General features: G+C 39.1%; 1 protein-coding gene across 5 annotated transcripts in view; it reads right to left on the reverse strand.

Annotated features, from left to right (window-relative positions):
- Positions 1 to 23,637, reverse strand: part of MSRA (methionine sulfoxide reductase A) — a 370,269-nt gene that overhangs the window by 180,285 nt on the left and 166,347 nt on the right. For all 5 annotated transcript variants that reach the window (XM_073805778.1, XM_019941385.3, XM_019941386.3 and 2 more), the window contains one exon: positions 10,288 to 10,407. In XM_073805778.1, the coding sequence (XP_073661879.1) occupies positions 10,288 to 10,407 (120 nt within the window). The remainder of the gene's footprint in view (positions 1 to 10,287; positions 10,408 to 23,637) is intronic.

Genomic DNA, 23,637 nt, shown 5'->3' on the forward strand with positions numbered 1-23,637 from the left:
TTGCTTAATTTAATATCTTTTGAAGTATCCTAAAATGCTCAAGAAAGGCATGTGAAAATGCATTTATTGGAAATGCATAAAGAAAAAGCTTAGAAGGACACAGTCTGAAATACAAACTCTGTTTTCTTCAAAAGAAATGCCATCAGACGAGACGGCTGGGACCTCTAACTAGTGGGTGACACTCCGAGTAACTTTCTGCTCCAGAGGGCTTTGTACCCTTGTAAGTGGAGGCGACAATGCTGCCCTATTTCACAGGCCTGTGACAAAGCTCAGCCTCTGGAAATGTTTTGTAGATTTTATAAACCAGCAATTAATATAAGCTACTATTATAATAATATTTGTTGAGAGTTTTGTGTTATAAACTGTTCTAAACCTAAGATGGGCCACATGTAAGTCACCAGTTCTTATGACTTTCTAGGACTATTGTAATTATAATGGTAGTGGAGTAGAAAAGCAATGTATCCTTAACCACAGGAAAGAAGAAGAAACACAGGGAAGGGAAGGAGAAGTGGAGAGAGAATATGACAAGAAGAGAGGAAGGAGACAGCTACAAGTAAAAGGGCCCGACTCTCTTGTGGGTAAGCATCCTCCTCAGGAAGCTTCTGCCCCAGAGACAGGGCACTGGCTCCCATGTGCAAAGCCTGAAGAGGCTGAGGTCAGCTCTTTCCCTTGGCGTCCCCAACAGACCCTGCAATTCCACGCATTAGAGCCCAGGATTTATTAAGCAAAGCCTGGCCCACAGCTGAGAGGACTCAGTGGCCTGTGACTGATTCGCATGCTGATGAGGCCCCAGCAAATCTGAGGCAGGCCCGGCACACAGCAGTGACCTCTTCGGAAGCTGCTCCGTTCCTACTGGGTGATTCGCTCACATGATGGGCGACTGTGTTTTCATACGAGTCCCTTGCAGTTTCAACTTGGCAGATGGGACAGCAATTGACCCAGATATTTATTTTTAATGTAACTTAGACAAGAAAGAAAGAAAGAAAGAAAGAAAAAGAAAGAAAGAAAAGGAAAGAAAGAAAGAAAGAAAGAAAGAAAGAAAGAAAGAAAGAAAGAAAGGAGGAAAGAAAAAAAGAAAGGAGGAAAGGAAAAAGAAATAAATAAAACTAATTCTCAGGCTTTAAAAATTGCCAGTCATTATGAAGTAATTAAGACCCAAAGTATCACATAAAATTCCTAGAGAAGCTCAACCCCCTATAAGGTTTTTTTCTCATATTACATTATGGCTCCATTATATGTGATTTGAAAATATCAGTGTAGGCACATTCATCAATTGCTTTTGCAATTATGTTTTAAGAACTGCTTGCTATAGCAAATTCCTCTTCACATCACTCCTAAATCCTTGAGAATATAATCCCGAAACAATGAAAGAACAACTTATTTCTAGCACTGGATGAGTATAAGGAATGTTTTTATTATTGTTTCTTTTCATTTAATTGGACTATTCAAATTTTACCATCAGATATGCTGAAATATTGACACATTTAACTACTTAGAGTCTGTCAGTCCGTTGATCTTTGACCACTACACCTGTTCCCAGCAGCGAATTAAGCTGCTCAAGGAGAGAGGTGACAGAACAACTAAACAACCCAGAGAAAACGAAAACATCAAGGACATATGAAGAATATACTGAACATGCAATATCTTCAGAGACTCCACAAAGAATCAAAATTCATTTGCCACCTCTCCTCTTAAACGACAAACAACAGACACTGACATACTGGAGTCTTTGGCTGCTAAACCCGACAGGGAAGGAAAGGCATGAATGCTTCCTTCACCACCTGAGGAGGGAGGTCTTGTGCTGCTTCATGTTTTGGTGTTTGCCAGCTGTCAGCCCTTTGAAGCTATAGAAAAATCTTCTTCCTCCTCTGTGATGTCTAATGCTGTATTGAATTATTGTAGCAAACTCAAAATATCTCTAGCAAAGGGCGCGCATGTCTATTTTGTTTCAGCTTTGGGAACTTTGGACAGCCCATTAGCACGGTGGTTCCACGGCTGTGTGAGCACGAGAGATCACGTGATTTTGTCAAGCCTCTGCACAAGTACAGGTGCTCCGGGGTTCTAGAATCCAGGCATGAAGGGCATACTGGTGAAGACCAAAAGCTGCTCTGAGCTCAGTAAGACTGCATGAATGTGTCTTTCATTTTCACAACGTCATCTCCCTTGTAGACTGAAAATCCGAAGTAGCTGTGAGAGAGATGGTTACTCAGACCTTCAGCACCTGCCTGGTGGACAAATCGATTTGCAGACTGTTCCCAACTCTGCAGGCCCCACGGCCCACAGCCCAGGCTGGAAACCAGACCTGCAGAAGCTCTGAAAGAGGGCAAGGCAACAACACCTGCTGGTCGAATGATTTCCTTTCTGGCTCCAAGGTCAGGAGAAACGAGAGATGCCAGCACACTGGTTAACATGAGAAGCTCCAGCACGCTCTGCTGTCACACCCTCAGCTCGGCTCCCGGCTATAGCACACAGCACTGAGAGCATCCAGCAGACACAAGAACTATTAAAAAACCCCAGGGCTTCCCCGATGGCGCAGTGGTTGAGAGTCCGCCTGCTGATGCAGGGGACACGGGTTCATACCCCAGTCCGGGAAGATGCCACATGCTGCGGAGCGGCTGGGCCCGTGAGCCATGGCCGCTGAGCCTGTGTGTCTGGAGCCTGTGCTCCGCAACCGGAGAGGCCACAAGAGTGAGAGGCCCGCGTACCGTAAAAAAAAATAAATTTTAAAAATATTTTAAAAAATTAAAAACCCCAGTACTCAATTAAAAAAAAAAAAATCCAGCCTAACTGAAATGATAATTGATCTCTCAAAATCTTAATTCAAACTCAACAGCCACCTCCACTCTGAATTCTTTTTTTTTTTTTATTTTTTGCGGCACGCAGGCCTCTCACTGTTGTGACCTCTCCCGCTGCGGAGCACAGGCTCCGGACGCACAGGCTCAGCGGCCATGGCTCACGGGCCCAGCCGCTCCGCGGCATGTGGGGTCTTCCCGGCCCGGGGCACGAACCCACGTCCCCTGCATCGGCAGGCGGACTCTCAACCACTGCGCCACCAGGGAAGCCCCACTCTGAATTCTTGATCGCCATCCTCACTTAAAAGGGCATGATGCGTGGAGAAGTTGTATTTGGTCCTAGAACCCAGGTTATAACTAGGAGTCACAGGACCCCTGACCTTGGAGCTTGCTTTCTGCCTGGTGGTTTGAGAGAGGTAAGCATTTTCACCCTGCCTGCTACAAGTTCAAGGTTAATTTTATGTCTAATATAAGAGGAGCAAAAAGTGATCAAATTGCTTATAGCAAGAACTGAACACCAGAATTCTGGCATCTTCAGTGATATGTCAATAACTTAGTAATTTACCTTGACTGACATTGAAAAGAGTACAATAGGACTTACTATGCACTAAAGAGAGATTTAATGTAGTCTGCAAGGAATTTAGAAAGAGTTTTACATTGCTTGGTAAAATCTGCTAATAACAGAACTCATCACTACTTTGAAAAAGAATGGGGTCATTAATCTCATGCAAGATACATAGACATGCACATCCACCCAAACACTTCAGAAATTGTCAAACTAAAAAAGTATATTGAGTTTTTTTATATTAGTGGGGAAATTATTCAATGCTTTGTTAGAGCTCTGAAGCATCGAGGAAATAAGGATTTGCATTTGGAGAGGGTGGTGGATATGACCTATTGAGAACACAGAAGAGAAAAGGAAGAAAACGGCTTCGGCTTGTTGCGCTGCGTGCACGTTCTGTGGGCTGAGCCCAGGCCCCCGCCAAGCGACGCTTCCTGACCCATCATTTTATCTTTAATATACCCAAGAGCTAGAGTGATAGAAAGCTTATGTCCTGGATTTCCTACTCCCAATATGAAATAATTTTATTTTCAAATAAGAACCTTACCACAACCCTATGGGCTTCATAAAGCAGCGCTGTCCCCATTTTACAAGAGAGGCAACTGAGTCCAAAGAGTGGGACAGCCTCGGCATGGACACCACCGGAAGGTGACAGGAGCCTCCCACTCTGCTCCTCCCAAGCCCTGGCTCCAGCTCGGGACTTCTACCAAACACGTTGCATGAATCCACCAGAGTATTCTGTTGATAAAGAAAAGCGTCTGGGCCTCAGCTTTTCTATGGTGACTGTGTAAATCTCTCTTATGAGAGAAAGTTGTACAGTCCCTTTCATGCTTCTGGTTTTGGTGCCACTTGGCTGTGCAGATTTCTAAAAGCTTTTGAATAGACTGATAAACATGGAATTGTTCTGAACATCTGTAAGCAAAATACGAAAAGATATTACCCAGTGAATGAACATCCTGGGTTTTCTTGCCAGAAATGGGGTTATTTGTGTATTAGGCTAATGCACTGAAATTAACCCAGAATGCTTATCCATTGCAGAATGTCTTTTCATATTTTCATCTGTGTAGTCGTTATTATAAAATGTAAGAATAATTCTCTATCAGGGTATTCAAGAAACTGAATAGCTCAATTACTTCTAAAATCAACGTAGGAAAGCAACAGCATGCCATTTAATCAGTTGGTTTGCATAACAAACGTGTAGTTTGTGTGAGAGAGAGAGTGTGTGTGTGTGTGTGTGTGTGTGTGTGTGTGTGTGTGTGTCTAAAGCCAGGGTCAGCACAACTCTTTAAATGTGAAAGATCAAGCTTTCATTTAACTACAGAGAAAGAATTCTGGAAGACAGGTACTAGCATTTTTCAACTTGGTATCACATACAATGATATGAAGTACTTAGTACAATGTCTTGTATGCAGTACATTCCCAATCAATGGTGAATTTAATTCATCAAGAAAGCCTACACGAAATTTAGGCTCTTCCTGGCTGTTCCCTTCTAGGTTTTTATGGGTTCTCCAGTGCCAGGCATACACTGAGCTGTTAAGGAATACCTTGTGAATGAATGAATCCTTAGAAATCATTTCAGGAACAGAATGATGGCCACTAAGACTTAAATTACTTCTCAGCACATGTCTTAGAGACAGATCTGAGACACAACAAGAAACAGTAGCCAAACAGTGGCTGTGAGCAATGCTACCCTGCGTCCAAGCTGAGACTGGGTTCTTGGTGCAGGAGCTGGTGATGGGCAGCTCTCAGAGGACTCAGAATTCAGGCCTAAAATACCTGAGAGATGCAAGTTTCTCAGGCTGTGAGCTCCAGCACTAATTGATGAATCTGAGGAAAGGAAGTTTAAGTGCCTATTATAGGAGGGTGGTCACTTTTAAAACAGGTTTAAATGAAATGATGGACATGTGAGGGACGGAGTCTCTAGGGAAACGCAAGGAGGCAATCACAGACTTTGGAAAATCATGGCAGTCAGGCTTCTGACTCTCAGCTCTGAAGGCCAAATTCCATTTCTACACTGAATGTAACCCACGGTTAATTGAATATGGAGAGAATGACCTGTGTAGACCTGTGTAGACTGGTCTACACAGTTGACCAGTTGAATATGGAGAGAATGACCTGTGTAGACCTGTGTAGACTGAGACTCACAATAGACTGAGATATACTTCTCAGAATAGCATTTCATTGAATTTGAAATGAGAAGTAGAACTGTCTGGCTGACCTGGTCTCCTTGCATTCTCTTCCTGTAAATAATCTCCACGGGAGGACAAAAGATGAGAAGTTTCTACAGAGTGTGTATCAGAACAAGACGAGTTAGTGATAGAACCTAAAAGTGTCATGGTGTCAGGCTCTGGGAGTCTGTCCAGCAGCCAAACCTTACAGAGCAACCCGGCGGGGGGGGGGGTGCCAGCAGGACCTCCCCTTTCCCAGGCCGGCTTGGCAGACCTGGCTGACCAGCCTCCCTGCTAAGGTTCTCTTCTTTTCCTTTTACATACATCAGGGCATTCCGTCAGGTTACTCTGAGGTCCCAAAGACCCAAAAGCCAAGCTCTCTTCTAAGTGATTGCCTGTCTTGGCTCTGATGCATTACAGGCTTATTTTATACTTCATTCCCAAAAGGCAACTTTGCAAATGCTTCAGGAACTGTTTTCCCCATGGGTCTTCTACATGTGTTAGGCTCTAGACTCACACAGATCACCCAGCATGTAACAGACCCCTTGGTGAGCCGTTAATAAATGTCACCGTGGGGTCCACCTCCTCTCCTGGCTGTTACTAGAAGTCACATGTCTTTTCCACGTGCCGAAGCACAACTCCAATCGCTGGCCCATCTGGAGCCACACAGAAACACCATTCAGACATTGATATGCAGCCTGTCTGGACACACACCTGCTTTCACATTCACATGCATACCCGCTAGCAAGCAGGCATGACCAACTTCAGCCAATGGCTCTGGTTCCATGGCTTGTGATCACCAATCTGTTCGCCAAGACAATACTTGTGGAAGCTCTGACACAAGCTCTGACTCTAGAAGCATCTCCCAGATGATCGGTCAGGGTAGAAGGGAGTGGTAAAGCTAGCCCAGTGGGTTTTGAGAACCCCTTCCTGAGTGCTAGCCCTATAATTCTGGCACCTGCCCCCAAAAAACCCAATGGCACCTCAGGCTCAGGCGTCCTGCTCTGTGAGAGAAGGCAGTTGCCACACAATCCAGGTCCTTGGGCTTCTTTTCTTGAAGGAAGGCAAGAAGGAAGGAAGAAAGGAAAACCTTTACAAAAGACTCCTGGTTGTGACCAAAGTTTTACAAGCTTAATTGCAAACACAAGAGTAAGCAATTTGGAAATTAATGCAAATACTGGAGCACAGACTAGTATTTCTCTCACATGAAACCTCAGCAACGATTATACATCTTAGCAGAGCCTGGGTTTTTCTTTCTTGCAAGGCAGACCCCTCCAGGGCTGACTTGTTCAACAAGGCTTTGAGCACCTGAGGCCCCAGTAGGGAGGCCTAACCAGTATAACCTGCTTTCTGTCTCCCCCATCCCTCTCCTTGGTCAAAAATCTTTAATTAGCTGGGGACCTTGTTTGTTCTCCTTCCCTGCTATTCCCAGGGATCTGAAGGCTCCACCACTTCTGTGCTAGAGAGCCCTTTCTATCACAGCTTCTGTCTGCCTTTTTGTTTTTCCCTTTCATGATCAGAACAAAAAAAAAAGCCTGGGGAAAGAAATCATCTCTCCTTCTGAGTCTGGATAAGACCCTATAACTATCTTTTTCCAATCAGGAACAAGTTTCCATGACAACCATGCTTCCGGATGCCACCGCTAACTTAGCAGGTAGTGCTCACATCAAATAGAGAGTTCTTTAGCAACCTCCGTGGTTTCTGTACTTCACTGTTGCTACAGGCCTCTAACGCACCAGATGTCTGCATGAACTGTATCTTAAAAGGGTTTTTTCCTTTTTCCTTTTAAACATCAGAAAGACCAAAAAAAACTGCTTGGTATTTTCCTTACAGTAATCATTAAAAAGCATACCGATAGATTCAAAAGTATACATGAAAGAGAATATGTGGAGGAGGGAAGCATAAATAGGTAGATGGAGAATGGCTGGGCCGTGATGACAGCTGGGTGACTTACACCACAGTCAGTGGCATAAGTTTTGAGCTGAGAGCTAATGAGATCAGGAGATATGACCTCAGGTAAGTTACTTATTCTCTCTGAGCCTCAACACTCCCTCTGTAAAAAAGCAGAAACTGAGGCCCTTCATGGGGCTGTCTGAAAGATTAGATGGAAAAAAGCAAAGATGCAAAAAGTGCTTGTTACAGTGTCTGGCACATAGTAGGAGTTCAACAAAGGGCAATTATCATGTTGTTCTTGTTAGGGTGAAGAACTGAATTGAAGAGAGTCTGAGCAAACCAGCAACCACGATATTCTAATTGATGATTAACATTTTGCTGGTAGACAGTAACAGTATAAGCAGTAGATATCTGGAGGTTTTCTTAGCAACTTTTTGTCTTAGGCTATTAAGTCATGTCTGCAATTACAGGAAGGAATCTATTCATTTCCATTCCTAAGATTTAAGAGGATACACCTGGGCAATCTCCAGGGTTCATCTGAATCTCTCTATTTATAGTTCTGCATAAGCATTTGTTTAATTTTGAAACAGAAGGAGAGGAAAAAAATGGATTAACCATTAACGTATTTTGTTCGATATTCCACATTCTCAACACCAATCAGAATTATTTCAATTCTTCTCCAGAAGCAAGAAAAAGAAGAATATGTATATTTTCATGATATTTTCATTGTTGCACAGTTCAAATTTCATTTAAAAATCAGAATTCATACTGTAGCAAACAAATCGACACGCTCATTATTGAACAAACTCCCAAACTCCAATTCCCCCCCGCCACCTACATTCGCAGTGCCCTCAAAGAGCTGAGAGGGCCCTCCACAAATAACGCCAATGCAAACCTTTATTTTTAAACGATAAGACTATTTACATATTTTTTTAAAATCCCATTTCTGTCAATGTGGTGTGGGCTGTATATTAGATAAACTCTCCCTATTAAGAACTCTTAAGATAGTAAATAAAATATTCTTTTAAAAAATGTATTTTACAGTATGGATGTGCCTCAAGAAATTCAAAACAGAACTATCATACGATCCAGCAACCTCTCTTCTGGGTATACACACAAAGGAAGTGAAATCCGTATCTTAAAGAGACATCTGTGCTCCCAAGTGCACTGCAGCATAATTCACAATAGCCAAGGTATGAAACAACTTAAATGTCCATCAATGAAGGGATAAAGAAGATGTGGCACATACACACGGAATACTATTCAGCCTAAAAAAATGAAGGAAATTCTGCCATTTGCAACAACATGAGTGAGCCTGTAGGACACTATGCTAAGTGAAATAAACTAGACACAGAAAAAGAATACTGCACCGTCTCACTTATAAGTGGAGTCTAAAAAAATCGAACTCACAGAAGCAGAGAGTAGAATGGTGGTTACCAGGGAAATGGGGAGATGTGGTCAAAGGGTACAAACGTTTATTTATGTAAGATGAATTAGCTGTAGAGATACAAGGTACACAGCATGGGGACTGTACTTAGTAATACTGTATTGTATACTTGGAATTTGCTAAGAGAGTAGATCAAAGGTGCTCTCACCACACAAAAAAAGTACATGAGGAGATTGGTATGTTAATTAGCTTAACTATTAGTAATTGTTTCACTATGTATATCAAAGTATCATGTTGTACACCTTAAGTATATACCATTTTTATATTTAAAATGAAAAAAAATTTTTAAGAGAAAAATAATGTGTTTTAAATGCAACCAGAGCTGGCAGAAAGATAAAAGGAAATCCTTGAAGGCCAGAAATAACAAAACAAAACGAATTCCAGAAAGGTTATCTGGTAATTGAGCTAGAATTTGCCATGGAGCCAACTGCCTATCCCGGTCAGCAAATATTTTTCTGTAAAGGGCCAGATCATAAACATTTTAGGTTTCACAGGCCATACTGTCTCAGATGCATCCACTCAACTGCAACTGTGGCATGAAAACATTCACAGATAACATAAATAAATAGTCATGTCTGTGTTTAAAAAAAAAAACTTTATATAAACAGGCAGCAGGCAGGATTTAGCCTGCAAGCCACAGTTTGACAATCCCTTCATTATAGCCTGATTTTTAGTGTCTTTCCCTCAAGAAAACAAGTCTGGTATATGACATATTTGTCCCAGGTGATAGAGTGATGTGGTGATGGTCCCAATTTCTTCACATCTCCCTGTACACCTGCCTTTGGGAAGTCCCTCCCACACAGATTCTGGGCCAGACCATGTGACCTGCTTTGGTCAATGGGACCAATAGTGAATGTGACTCAGAGACTTGAAAAGTACTAGCAGAATGGTGCTTGCCCTCTCTTACTGCTCCTAATCTCTGTATCCGCCATCACATGAATTCACCCAGGCCAGTGTGTGAAGACATACGTTCCATCATCCCCATTACCCCAGGCAAGAGGAAGTGACAGCCAGCAGCAACTGCCAGATGTATGAGCGAAGCCATCAAAGGCCAACTAGCCCCCAGGCAACCCACCAGTTGACTGGAATCACATGAATGAACCCAGATGAAACCAGCAGAAGAACCACCAGGCTGAGCTTAGTCTAAATTGCTGACCCACAGAATCATAAGGTAACAAATGATTGTTTTAGCGATTAAGTTTCAGGGTGATTTTTCTGCAACAAACGCTAAATGACACATTCCGTAGGAAGTCTATTATCTTCTAAAAATATGAAGTGAAAGGCCAGCAAGTATATTTATAGAAACAGGCAAGAGAAGACTGAGAAAACACACAAAAAAATTATTTCCATTTTAAAGATCCTATCATCCGCCAGCAGGAACAAGTCCGTCCTTGTTCCTTATATGATAGAGCAAATTCTTCCTACCTGAGCAGACTTCCTCATAAGTAGGATTGGGAGTGTAGCCTCCTGCATAACCAACTTGAGTTGAATATACTCCTTTCAGGGTCCAGAATTTCCTTTCAGCTCCCCAGAAACAGCCCATTCCTAAGAAAAAATACGATACTGGTTAGTCCTTTATCAAAAAACAAGGTGGTCATTGCATATCAGAAGCCCTGTTACACTAGAAAAGAGAAGTTGTTCCTGTCATCTGGTAATCAAAAATGACTAAGATTTTATGTTTTAAAGAAGTAGAGTTTTTAGCATCTGAAAAGAATTTTATTTAAGGTTTTTAACAGAATGTCTCTTTGCTTTAGTTGTGCAAAAACTTAGAAAGCCTCAAATTTTAATGGAGTTAGTAAAGTTCTACCTTTTGAAATAACGCAGCAAAAGGATAACTGCATTTGATGAATGATTTCAACACTCAGTTCATTATGGACTTGTCAAAACATAGTAAGTTGTAGGAATAGCAGAAATTTATTTAATGATCAGCATCCTGGTCGTGCTTTCTTTAAAAATTCTAACAAAGGAAGGTAACACTAAATTACTGATTTAAATGGGAAAACTTCCCCAAATCAAAACAGATTGACACAGTATTTGATTAACGATTTCACATGTGTTCAGTTTTTTTAAATTTTTTAAGTCATTAGAAGCTTTCATGTGATAAATCACTGCTCACCAAAAAGAACCTTTTTCTGAGTTCGAGTGCTGAACATAATGAATAAGGAAAGAGAGACAGGGGAAGGCAGGGAAAGAGGGAACAACAAATAAAGAAACTCACAAAAATGGCATTCCATTCAACTAACAAACATTGGGCTCACACCAGTGGTTAGTTATTGGATTTCTTTGAACATATAATGAAAACTAAGAACCATCTCCCAAGTATGCACATACTTACACACATCTAAAATGCTGCATTACTTTTCCTGGGCTCCAAATAAAGACTCTTCATTTTTCTACCATGAGTTTCTAAACTGTCCACAACTGCTATTCTGTGGTCAATTCCTAGATGTAAACAAGATTACTGCCTCACTCAAGTTTTACATGGCTTTATTAAGTCATATATCATTAAGATCGTGGGTAGAACAACAGCTGGCAAATTAATATATTCCTCCTACTTTAACAATCACTAGATTTGCTAGATTCGATGACTAAAAGAAAAATTAGAGCTAAAAGAAAAATTAGATAGAAGTTTACTGAAATTCCTGACACCTGTTAATATACTACTTTAAGAATTCAGAGCAACAACCAAAAAGAAATGTGCATGACGTTATACATTATAAAAAATATATTTGCTCAACTGTGATGGGAAACATACTAACCAAAAGTAGGTTAACAGTTAAAAAATATGATAGAGCCAAATGATGAAGTTTAATGCAGTAAAAAAATTACTCTTGTGATAACAATGCAATATGGAAATATGTATATAATTATATCATAATTACCTAAGGCTAAATTTAAAAGGGAAAATCACAGTTATATGCATGTTTTTATTACAAAACTATGAAAAAAAGTCATACCAAAACAGACTAGAAAGAAATATATAAAATTATAATCATGATTATATTGCAGCGGTGAGAATATACAAATATTTTTTTCATTTTTCAAGTTTGTATGTAATAGATTTACATTACTTTATTATTTTTTTCAGAAGCCAGGAATAGATTTTTTTTTTTTTTTTTTTTTTTGGCTGTGTTGGGTCTTCATTGCTGCGCGCGGGCTTTCTCTAGTTGAGGCGAGCGGGGGCTACTCTTCATTGTGGTGCACAGGCTTCTCATTGCGGTGGCTTCTCTTGTTGCAGAGCATGGGCTCTAGGCGCGCAGGCTTCAGTAGTTGTGGAGCACAGGATGAGTTGCACTGCGGCATGTGGGATCTTCCTGGAACAGGGCTCGAACCCGTGTCCCCTGCATCGGCAGGCGGACTCTCAACCACTGCACCACCGAGGAAGCCCAAATACATACATTTTTTAAGGGAAAGAAAAGAATTCGAGGAAAAACATAAGCATATGCATTGTTCAAGTTACACATCACTAGATACCATTTTTCCTGTTTACAAGTGAATTGTTTGCTGCTAGTGAATATAACTAAATATTTACTGAGTATTTACTAAAATTGACTATCCTCAAGTCTCTGAAACAAGGATTCACTGCTAATTTTACTTCCCTGCATTCCTGGGATGAGGGAATTATATTAGTCAAGGTTCTCCAAAGAAACAGAACCAACAGGATTTATACAAATATATATATACAGAGAGATTCATTATGATGAATTGGCTCCCACAGTTATGGAGGCTGAGGAGTCCCATGAGCTACAGTCTGCAAGCTGGAGGCCCAGGAAAGGTGGTACTATAATTCTAGTCCAAACCTGAAAGCCTGAGAACCAATGATGTGAATCCCAGTCTAAGTCTGAAGGCCTGATAACCAGGAGCACTGACGCTCAAGGACAGGAGGAGACGGGTGTCCCAGCTCAAGCAAAGAGAGTGAATTCACCCTCCCTCTGCCATTTGGTTCTGTGCAGACCCTCAGTGGTTTGGATGATGCCCACCCACACTGGTGAGGTTGATCTACTCAGAGTACTGATTCAAATGCTAATCTCTTCCAGAAACGCTCACAGACACACCCAGAAATGATGTTTTACCAGCTTTCTGGGCATCCCTTGGCCAAGTCAAGTCGACACATAAAATTAACCATCACAGGAATGATGACAGGGAATCTCTGGAGAAGGACAGGTAGAAAAGGAGCTGGGCAGCATTACCAAACATAAAAGGCCACAAAGGTATCCAGGAGCCGTGCGGTGTGCCAAGCTGAGGCACCGTAGCCCCTGAAGTTCAGAAACTGAGGAGTTCACCGAATAAAATATTTCTGTATCTCACAGCGACTAACAGTGATGGTACTGAAGAGTACTGCACGCCTTCAGTATTCTCCACACATGGTATATAACAGGCTATTTTAGCAACCAGCCTTTCCTGACCATTGTCTATAGTACCACACAGACGGCCCCAGAGTCTATATCTTTTACATCTTCACTACCTCCTCGTGACGTAAAACTTAAAATGACCAAACAAAAATTTATTGCAGGTAGAGAGATATTTAACCCCCTTTTATGTTTAATAAGGATCAAGATAAGACCTCTGATAGCAGGGAGAATGAACTAGCTCCAGCTGGACAAAGGTCTCCAAGGGGGGCCATGGGTGGCTGAAATAATCCTCCAGGGAACTGTTATATAACCAATGTCAAAATTTTTAGAAAGGTACTTAACTTAGGATAAGCAGAAGTTCTAAGAATAAAACTCCTCGTTGAAGCAATCAGATGTTTTATCTAGTGGCTTCCAGTATAACCTAAGCATTCTTTTATTTGGCTTCAAGTGTGTGTGTGGTTTAAACAAAGCAAGGTTTATTAATGGCAGAATTTCTCAGAATTTACAGTAGTCTAGTAAACAACATGAATATCATCAAAGAAGATGTAGTGTGCACTATTTTATTTAAAATATTTTAACCTTTTATTATAAAGTAAAACAGATACAGAAAAACCACATAAAACAGATGCAAAATTCAACGCCTATCATTACTCAAATGGCCTACTAACCACCACCCAGGTCAAGATTTAGAATTTTGCCACCCACCCCAGAAATCCCTCCTTGTATTACACCCCAGTCACAACTCCCTTCCTCCCCCCAAAACTAACCACTGTCTGAATTTTATAGTATTCACTTCCTTATGTTTCTTTATATTTTTATCACTCAAGTTATCTATTCTGATACTATACTTTGGTCTTGCTCATTTAAAAAAATCTGATTATGTCTTTAAAGTTCTTTCAATTGACAGGTTCCCTCTCCATTCCTTCCCTTTTAATTTATCTATTGAAGAAAGCATGAGCCACTTGACCTGCAGAATTTCCCACAGTGTGGATTTTGCCAATTGCATTCTTGTGGTGCAATTCAACTTGTTCCTCTATCCTCAATATTTCCTGCAAATTTGCTGCTGGATCCAGAGGCGTGATCAACCTCAGATTTCATCCTTTAGGCAAAACTATAGGTGGTACTATGTAATTTTTTAAACTTTTAAAAAGATTTTTTCCAGCTTTATTGGTATATAATTGACATATGACATTTATAACATCATCACATATTTGACACACATATATACTGTGAAATAATTAAAACAATAAGGTTAGTTAACACATTTATCACCTCACAGAATTATAATCTTTTTGTAGTGAGAATATTTAAAATCTACTCTCTTGGTAACTGTCAACTATAAAGTACAGTATCATTAACTATAGTCACCATGATGAATATTAGATCCCCAGAACTTACTCATCTTATAACTGGAAGTTTGTAAACAATTACCCCAACAACCTCTGGAAACCACCATTCTACTCTCTGTTCTATGAATCTGTTTTTTTAGCTTCTAATGTAAGTGAATTTATACAGTATTTGTCTTTCTCTGTATGACTTATTTCATTTAGGATAATGCCCTAAAGGTCTACCCACATTGTCACAAATGACAGAATTCCTTTGTTTTTTATGGCTAATATTACATTATGTATGTGTATATATATATATATACACACACACACACACACACACACACACACATATATATATTTATATACACATCAATAGCACACCATCCTTATCCATTAGTCTGTTAATAGCCATTTAGGTTGTCTCCATCTCTTGGCTATGGCTGATAATGCTGGAATGAACACGGGAGTGCAGATATCTCTTCGAGATACTGATTTCATTTCCTTTGGATATATACCCAGAAGTGGGATTGCTTGATTATTCGGTAGTTCTGTTTCTAATTTCTGAGGAACCTCCATTCTGTTTTCCATAATGGCTTTACCTACTTACATTCCCACCAACAGTGCACTAGGGTTCTCTTTTCTCCACATCCTTGCCATCCTTGTTATCTTTTGCCTTTTCAGCAGTAGCCATTCTAACAGATGTGAAGTGATATCTCATTGTGGGTTTGATTTGCATTTCCCTGATGATCAGTGATGTTGAGCATCTTTTCATGTACTTGACCATTTGTAAGTCTTAGAAAAATGTCTATTCAGGTCCTCTGCCATTTTCAATCAGATAATTTGGAGGGGTTTTTTTTGAGGGAGGGTTATTGAATTGTATGTGTTCCCTATATATTTTGGATATTGACCCCTTATCTGATACATGGTTTGAAAATATCTTCTCCATTCCATTGCTTCTTCATTCTGCTGTTTCTGTGGCTGTGCATAAGCTTTTTAGTTTGATGTAATGTCACTTGTTTATTTTTGCTTTGTTGCCTGTGCTTTTGGTGTCATATCCAAAATATCATTGCCAAGGCCAATGTCAAGGAGTTTTTTTTCTCTCTGTTTCCTTCTAGGAGTTCTATGGTTTCAGATCTTTACATTCAAGTCTTCAATTCATTTCAAGTTAATTTTTGTGAGTGGTGTGAGATAGGGGTCCATTTTTTTGTATGTGAATATCCATTTCTCTCGACATCATTTATTTAATAGACTTTTCCCCACTGAGTATTCTTGGCTCCATTGTCAAGTGTTAGTTGACCATATATGCATGAGTTTATTTTCCGGCTCTCTTCTATTCTATTCTATTCTATTCTATTTCATTGGTCTATGTGTCTGTTTTTATTGCAGTAACATATTGTTTTGATTACTATAGTTTTGTAGTATAATTTGAAATCAGGAAGTGTGATGCCTTCAGCTTTGTTCTTCTTTCTCAAAATTGATTTGGCTCTTTGGGATCTTTTTTGGTTCCATACACATTTTAGGATTATTTTTTCTACTTCTGTAAAAAATGCCATTGGAATTTTGATATTGGGTTTGATGTGGAATTACATTTAATCTATAGAATGGCCTTGGGTAGTATGGACATTTTAAAATATTAATCTTTCCAACCCATGAACATGAGATATCTCTCCTCTTATTTGTGCCTTCTTCAATTTCTTTCATCAATGTCTTATAGTTTACAGTATAAATATTTGTCACTTCCTTGGGTAAATTTATTCCTGATTATTTTATTGCTTTTGATGCTATTGTGAGTGAGATTGTTTTCTCTATTTCTCTTTCAGATATTTCATTTTTACTGTATGTAAATGCAACTGATTTTCATATGTTACATTACTGTAATTTTACTGAATTCATTGATTACTTTTAACAGTTTTTTAGTGAAGTCTTTAGGGTATTCTATATATAAGACCATGTCATTGACAGACAATTTTACTTCTTCCTTTCTGATAGGATACCTTTAATTTCCATTTCTTGCCTAATTGCTCTGGATAAGATTTCCAGTATTATGTTGAATAGGTGTATAGAGAGTGTCTTGTTTCTGATCCCAACAGAAAAGCTTTCAGCTTTTTACCACTGACTATGACATTATCTGTGGGTCTGTCATATTTGGCCTTTATTACATTGAAGTATGTTTCTCCTATACCTCTCAAATTTGTTTGAGAGCTTTTGTCATGAAAGGGTGTTGAATTTTGGCAAGTGATTTTTCTGCATCTATTGAGAGTCATGATTTTTATCCTTCATTCTATTAATCTGGTATATCTCATTTACTGATTTGCAGCTGTTGACCCATCCTTGCATCCCAGGGATAAATCCTGCTCGATCATGGTATGTGATCCTTCCAATGTGCTGTTGAATTTGATTTGCTAATATTTTGTTGAGAATTTTTGCATCTACATTATTCAGTGATCCTGGCTTGTAGTTTTCTTCCCTTGTAGCATCTTTATCTGGCTTTTATATCAGGGTAATGCTGGCCTCATAAAATTAGTTTGAGACTGTCCCCTCCTCTTCAGTTTTTTTGGAAGAGTTTGAGGACTAGCGTTAATTCTTCTTTAAATGTTTGGCAGAATTTGCCAGTGAAGATATCTGGTCCTGGGTCTTTTTGAGGGGGTAGGATTTTTTTATTACTATCTCAGTCTCCTTAATTGGTTTGCTCAGATTTTCTGTCTTCATGATTCAGTCTTGGTGGGTTGTATGTTTCTAGGCACTTACGCATTTCTTCTAGGTTATCCAATTTGTTGGTGTATACTTTTTCACAGCAGTCTTTTATGATCCTTTGTATTTCTGTGGTATCAGTTGTAATGTCTCATTTATAGTTTTGTTTATTTGAGCCCACTCTCCTTTATTCTTGGTTAGTCTAGCTAAAGGCTTATCAATTCTGTTTATCTTTTTCAAAAAAACAACTCTTAGTTTCAATGATTTTTTTCTGTTTTCTTTCTAGTCTTGATTTCATTTACTTCTGCTGTGATCTTTATTATTTCCTTCCTTCTGGTAACTTTGGGCTTAGATTATTCTTTTTCTAAATCCTTAAGGTGTAAAGTAAGGTTGTTTATTTGAGATATTTCTTTTTCTTCAATGTACGCATTTATCACTATAAGCTTCCCTCTTGGGAATGTTTTTACTGCATCCTATAAGTTTTGGTATTTGTGTTTTCATTTTCATTTGTGTCAAAATACTTTCTTGAATTCCCTTTTGATTTCTTCTTTAACTCAGGAGTGTATAGTTTGATTTCCACTACTTTTGAATATTTCAGTTTTCCTCCTGTTATTTATTTCCACTTTCATACCATTGTGTTTGGAAAACATACTAGATGTAATTTCAGTTTTCTTAAATTTGTTAAGGCTTGCTTTGTGGCCTAATATATATTCGATCCTGGAGAATATTCCATGTGTGCTTGCAAAGAATGTGTATTCTGGTGCTGTTGGATGGAATATTCTGTATATGTCTGTCAGGTATATTTAGTTTCTAGTGTTATTCATATCTACTGTTTCCTTATTAATTTTCTGTCTGGGTGATCTACCGGATGTTAAAAGAGGGGTATTGACGTCTACTACTATTATTTTATTGCTGCCTATTTCTCCCTTCAGTTCTGTTAATATTTGCCTTAAATATTTAGATGTTCCAATGCTGGATACATATATTTACAATTGTTATATCCTCTTGATGAATTAATCCCTTTGTCACTGTGTAGTCACCTTCTTTGTCTCTTGTGACCAATTCTGAATGAAAGTCTATTTTATCTGATATAAGTATAGTCACTCCTGTTACCTGTTGGTTACCATTTGCATGGAGTATCTTTTTCCATCCCTTTGCTTTCTACCTATGTGTGTACTTAAAGCTAGTGTGAGTCTCTTATAGGCAGCATATTGTTGAATACTGTTTTTTTTAAAATCCATTCAGCCACTATGTGTCTTTTGAATGAAGAATTTAGTTCATTTATGTTTAAAGTAATTACTGATAGGTAAGAACTTTCTATTGCCATTTTACTCATAATTTTCTGACTGCCTTTTTTTTTTACTTCCTTCTTTCTTTTTCCTCTCTTACTGTCTTCCTTTATAATTTGTCTTTTGTAATGGTATTCTTTAATACCTTTGTCTTTTGTGTAACTATTATAGGTTTTTTCCTTTGTGGTTACCATAAAGCTTACATTAAACATCTTATAGATATAAGTCTATTTTAAGCTGATAACTTAGCTTCGATTATGTACAAAAACTCTATACTTTTACTTCTCTTTCCCTCACATTTTATGCTATTGATGTCACACTTTACATTTTTTTATATTGTTCATCTGTTAATAAGTTACTACAGCTATAGTTATTTTTAATATTATTGGTTTTTAACTTTTCTACTAGAGTTAAAGTGATTTACACACCTCCATTACAGAATTAGGGTGTTCTGCATTTGACTGCATTTTTACCTTTACCAGTCAGTTTTATACTTTTATATATTTTCACGTTGTTTACTTAGCATCCTTTCATTTCGACTTGAAGAACTCTCTTAACATTTCTTTTAAGGCAGGTCTAGTGGTGATGAACTCCCCCATAGCTTTTGTTTATCTGGGAATGTCTTTAACTCTTCTTCATTTCTGAAGGACAGTTTTGTTTGGTATAGTATTCTTACCTGGCAGTTTTTTCTTTCAGCACTTTGAATATACCATCCCACCACCTACTGGTCTGCAAGGTTTCTGCAGAGAAATCCACTGATAGCCTCATGGATATCCCCTTGCATAGGACAAGTCATTTTTCTCTTGCTGCTTTCAAAATTCTACCCTTGTCTTTGGCTTTTAACATTTTAATTACAATGTATCTCAGAGTAATGTTCTTTGGGTTGATCCTGCTTGGGGTCCTTTGAGCTTCCAATACTTGCGTGTCATTATCATTCCCAAGACTTGCAAAGTTTTCAGCTATTATTTCTTTAAATAATCTTTTCGCTCCTTTCTCTCTCTCTTCTCCTTCTAGGACTCCCATGATGGAAATTTTCAAACACTTGAGGGTATCACATAATTCGCATAAGTTTTCTTCACTCTTTTTCATTCTTTGTCCTTTTTGTTCCTCTAACTAGCTAATTTCAAATGATTTGTCTTTGCGTTCACTGATTAATTCTTCTACATGAACAAATCTGTTGTTGAAATTCTCTACTGAACTTCAACATTTCATTGTATTCTTCAGCTCCAATAATTCTGTTTAGCTCTTTTTATGGTTTTATTTCTTTATTAAACTTTTCACTTTATTCATGCATCATTTTCTTGATTTTGTTTAGTTGTCTACCTGTGTTCTCTTGCATTTCATTCAATTTCTTTAAGACAATTATTTTGAATTCGTTGTCAGGCAAAGCACAGATCTCTGTTTCTTTGCCTTTAGAGCTGTATTCGTTTCTTTTGGCGGTGTCATATTTGCCTGATTCTTCATGATCCATGTAGCCTTGCATTAGTGTCTGTGCATTTTTCAAAATTTTATTTTATTGAAGTATAGTTGATTTACAATGTGTTAATTTCTGCTGTACAGCAAAGTGATTCAGTTATACATATATATACATTCTAGGGTCTGTGCATTTGAAGGAGCAAACACTTCTTCCAGTCTTTACAGACTGGTTTCTATGTTCTTTGATCAGGAAGCACATAATGTCTGGCCATCTCTCTTTTTGTGATGTTAGCATCTACTGATGCTCAATGCTTAGATGTGTTAATTCCTTGAGAGCTGCAAAATGGTGATTTTCAATTCTCTCACTTCTTTTTCATTCATTAGTTGAAATACCTTTATAGTGAAAAGCTTCCCCTCAACTATTATTTTGTTACTCGGTGGTACAGTTCATAAAATAAAGGGAAGATAAATGTTGGATTATGTCCATTGACTTAGCAGTCTTCAAGATGATGAACTTGCCCACTCCAAGGTTTACCAATTTTTTTTAAAGATTTTTTTTTTTTAATTTATGGCTGCATGGGGTCTTTGTTGCTGTGCACAGGCTATCTCTAGTGGCAGTGAGCAGGGGCTACTCTTTGTTGCAATGCACAGGCTTCTCACTGCAGTGGTTTCTCTTGTTGTGAAGCATGGGCTCTAGGTGCACAGGCTTCAGAAGTTGTGGCATGCGGGCTCAGTAGTTGTGGCTCATGGGCTCTAGAGTGCAGGTTCAGTAGTTGTAGCACACGGGCTTAGTTGCTCCACGGCATGTGGGATCTTCCCAGACCAGGGCTTGAACCCGTGTGCCCTACACTGGCAGGCAGATTCTTAACCACTGTGCTACCAGGGAAGTCCGACCAATTAGTTTTTAAAATATCATTATAAACACATTTATTTAAACATATTTGATATGTTTCACCTTTCAGTTACCCCTCTCTTGTAAGCTCTACCTGTCATATCTTTGGCTAGGGAGAGCCTCTTCAAATTGTCTCCTGAGTCCCTTTTGAAATACTCTCAATAGTCTCTTACTGCTTCCTTGCTATCTGGTATGACAGGATGTTCCAGGCTTGTATATTTCCTACCCCATGTCTGGAATCAGCCATTTCTCCAAGAAGGCTTGTTTCTTTAAATGAGACTAGGTATCTCAAGACCATCACTTGGGTACTCGTGATACTTACTGCAGAGTGCCCAGCTATGAGACCATGTGGCTAAAACTGCCCATCAAAATCTAAGTCTTGTCAGACCCACCAAATCATAATGTCAAAAGAGTGCAACAGCAATCCATCACAAGACAGAAGCTGTGCGTCTGGAACCACACATAACCAGGACCAGGTGGTCTTGTAGGAATAGTAGCCAGACTCCCACAGCGTCCACCAGGGTTGCACCAAAACCACTCCCTCAGTTCACACCTATGGATGTAAGGGGATGTTATACAACCAGCTGAAGGACAAGAAAAAGGCTGGATTTTGGTTTATAAATGGTTGGCTTACTATGTACAGATGCAAGCCAAAAATTCATAGCAGCCACACTGTAGTCTCACTCAGGAGTGGCCATAATAAATAGTGATAAAGGAAAATCCTCCCAACTGGTGACCTTCAAACAGTGCACCAGTCACCCACTTCATGTGGAAAGGAAATAGCCCAACTTTAGAAATCAAGCCTTTAGAAAATGGCTTGGCTGGCTAGTGAGAATCCAGAAACAAAAATACTGAAAGATCAGGAACAAGGAAGTCTGAGGTAGAAACATGTGGATGGACATAGGAGTGAGTATGTGCTATGAAGATATCTGCATCACATGTTAAAGCCAGTCAGCGGGCACCCACCAAGAAAGAGGCACTAAACAACAAAGCTGACAAAGTGACCTGGCTTTGTTGGTCAGCCTGGTCAGCCTGTTCCATTGTCCACCCCAGTACTGGCATGATGGGCACAGGAACAAAGTGGCCATGGTGGCAGAGATGGAGTCAACATTGGCACAACAGTGGACTCCCACTTACCAAGTTGTATCCACTATTGCCATCACCAAATATCAACTCCAAGCACCTGGTACAGCACCATTTCTCAAGGGGAACAACCAACCACTGGGTGGCAAAGGGGAAACGCTGGGTTCCTTCCATGCTGAAAGGGCCAGTGGTTTGTTCTCACAGTAACAGACATATTCCAAGCGTGGGTTTCACTTTCCTGCTTTCAGAATCTCAGCCAACTACTGTTACGTGTAACACTGTTTCAGACCAGGAGACCGGTTGACAGCACAAAAGATGCAGCAATGAACCCATGACTACAGTTTCCACCTATCTTATTATATACCACACCACCCAGAAGCTGCCGTTCTGATTAAGCACTGGAACATCCCCGAGGCACGTTGCAGCACCAGTTCAGGGACAATTCTCTGTGAGGGTACAGTGTTATCTTTCAGAACACTAAATATGCAGTGAATCAATGACCCCAAAGATACTGGGGTACTGTGTCCCAAAAAAGAAAAATACATGTATTAGAAAAAAGGGGTGAAAACAGGATTGGCTCCACTTACCATCATTCCTAATGACCCACAGGGAGACTTTGTACTTCCTGTCCCAGAACTCTTGGCTCTGTAGATAGAGTTAGAGGTCCTGGTCCCCCAAAGGGTACAGGTTCATCAGGGGACACAGCAAGAGTCCACTGAATTATATGCTGCTGCTGTTGCCTAGGCACTTTGGCTCCTTGTGTCCAGGGACAAGCAAGCAAAAAGAGCTTGCCAGGTGGAACTGACCAACAAGCAGTGTAGGAGATCTCTCTTGGGCCTTGAAAACATTTGGTGTCACAAGTTATATAAATTTTAGCCAATGAGATGTTTCAGAATTTTACCTCATTGTGATTTTAACATATACTTGGCTAATTACCAGTAAGGTTAAGCATCTTTTCATATTGTATATTGGCCATTCATGTTTTCTCTTTTGTAAATTGCTTTTGTCCATTTTTCTATTAGATTATATTTTTCTTGTTGATTTGTTGGAGTTTTTATATATTCAGAACACTAATTCTTTTGTCAGTTTTATGTTTGCAGATATCATCTTGTATCTGATGTGCCTTTTACCTTCATTTGATGCCTATTGTCATGCAAGTATTTTAAATTTTAATTGTGGTTAAATTTCTCTATATTTTCCTTTATAATTTGTGTCTTTTGTATATAATGCATAAGAACTCTTTCTATACATTAAAGTCATAAAGATAGTATCCTATATTTTCAGAACTTTTAGTTTTGATCTTCATTTTAGGTTGCTAATCCATCTGGAAATAATTTTTTGTGTAGGGTATGAAGTAGGAATTCAATTTACTTTTTTCCATATGGATAACCAAGTATCCAAAATAAATTATTATTTATTAAGTAATCTATTACTTCCTCATTTATCTCTAATGTCATCTCTATATCATTATGAGTGATCCTCTTTCTGGGCTATCTGTTATATTCCCTTCATTTGTCTGTTCCTGCACTAATAACACACTGCTCTTCATTCACATATTCAACAAATATTTATTCGTTGCTTACCATGTGCCAAGAAGTGCTCTCAGCACATGGAATACATGAGTGAACAAAACAAAGATCCTAACCTCTTACAGAGCTTACACTCTAGTGGCAAAAGACAAATAATATACACTAAAAATAAGAAATAAGCACACAGGGCTT

The sequence above is a fragment of the Tursiops truncatus genome, chromosome 6, assembly GCF_011762595.2.
Source record: "Tursiops truncatus isolate mTurTru1 chromosome 6, mTurTru1.mat.Y, whole genome shotgun sequence".
Classification (NCBI taxonomy): domain Eukaryota; kingdom Metazoa; phylum Chordata; class Mammalia; order Artiodactyla; family Delphinidae; genus Tursiops; species Tursiops truncatus.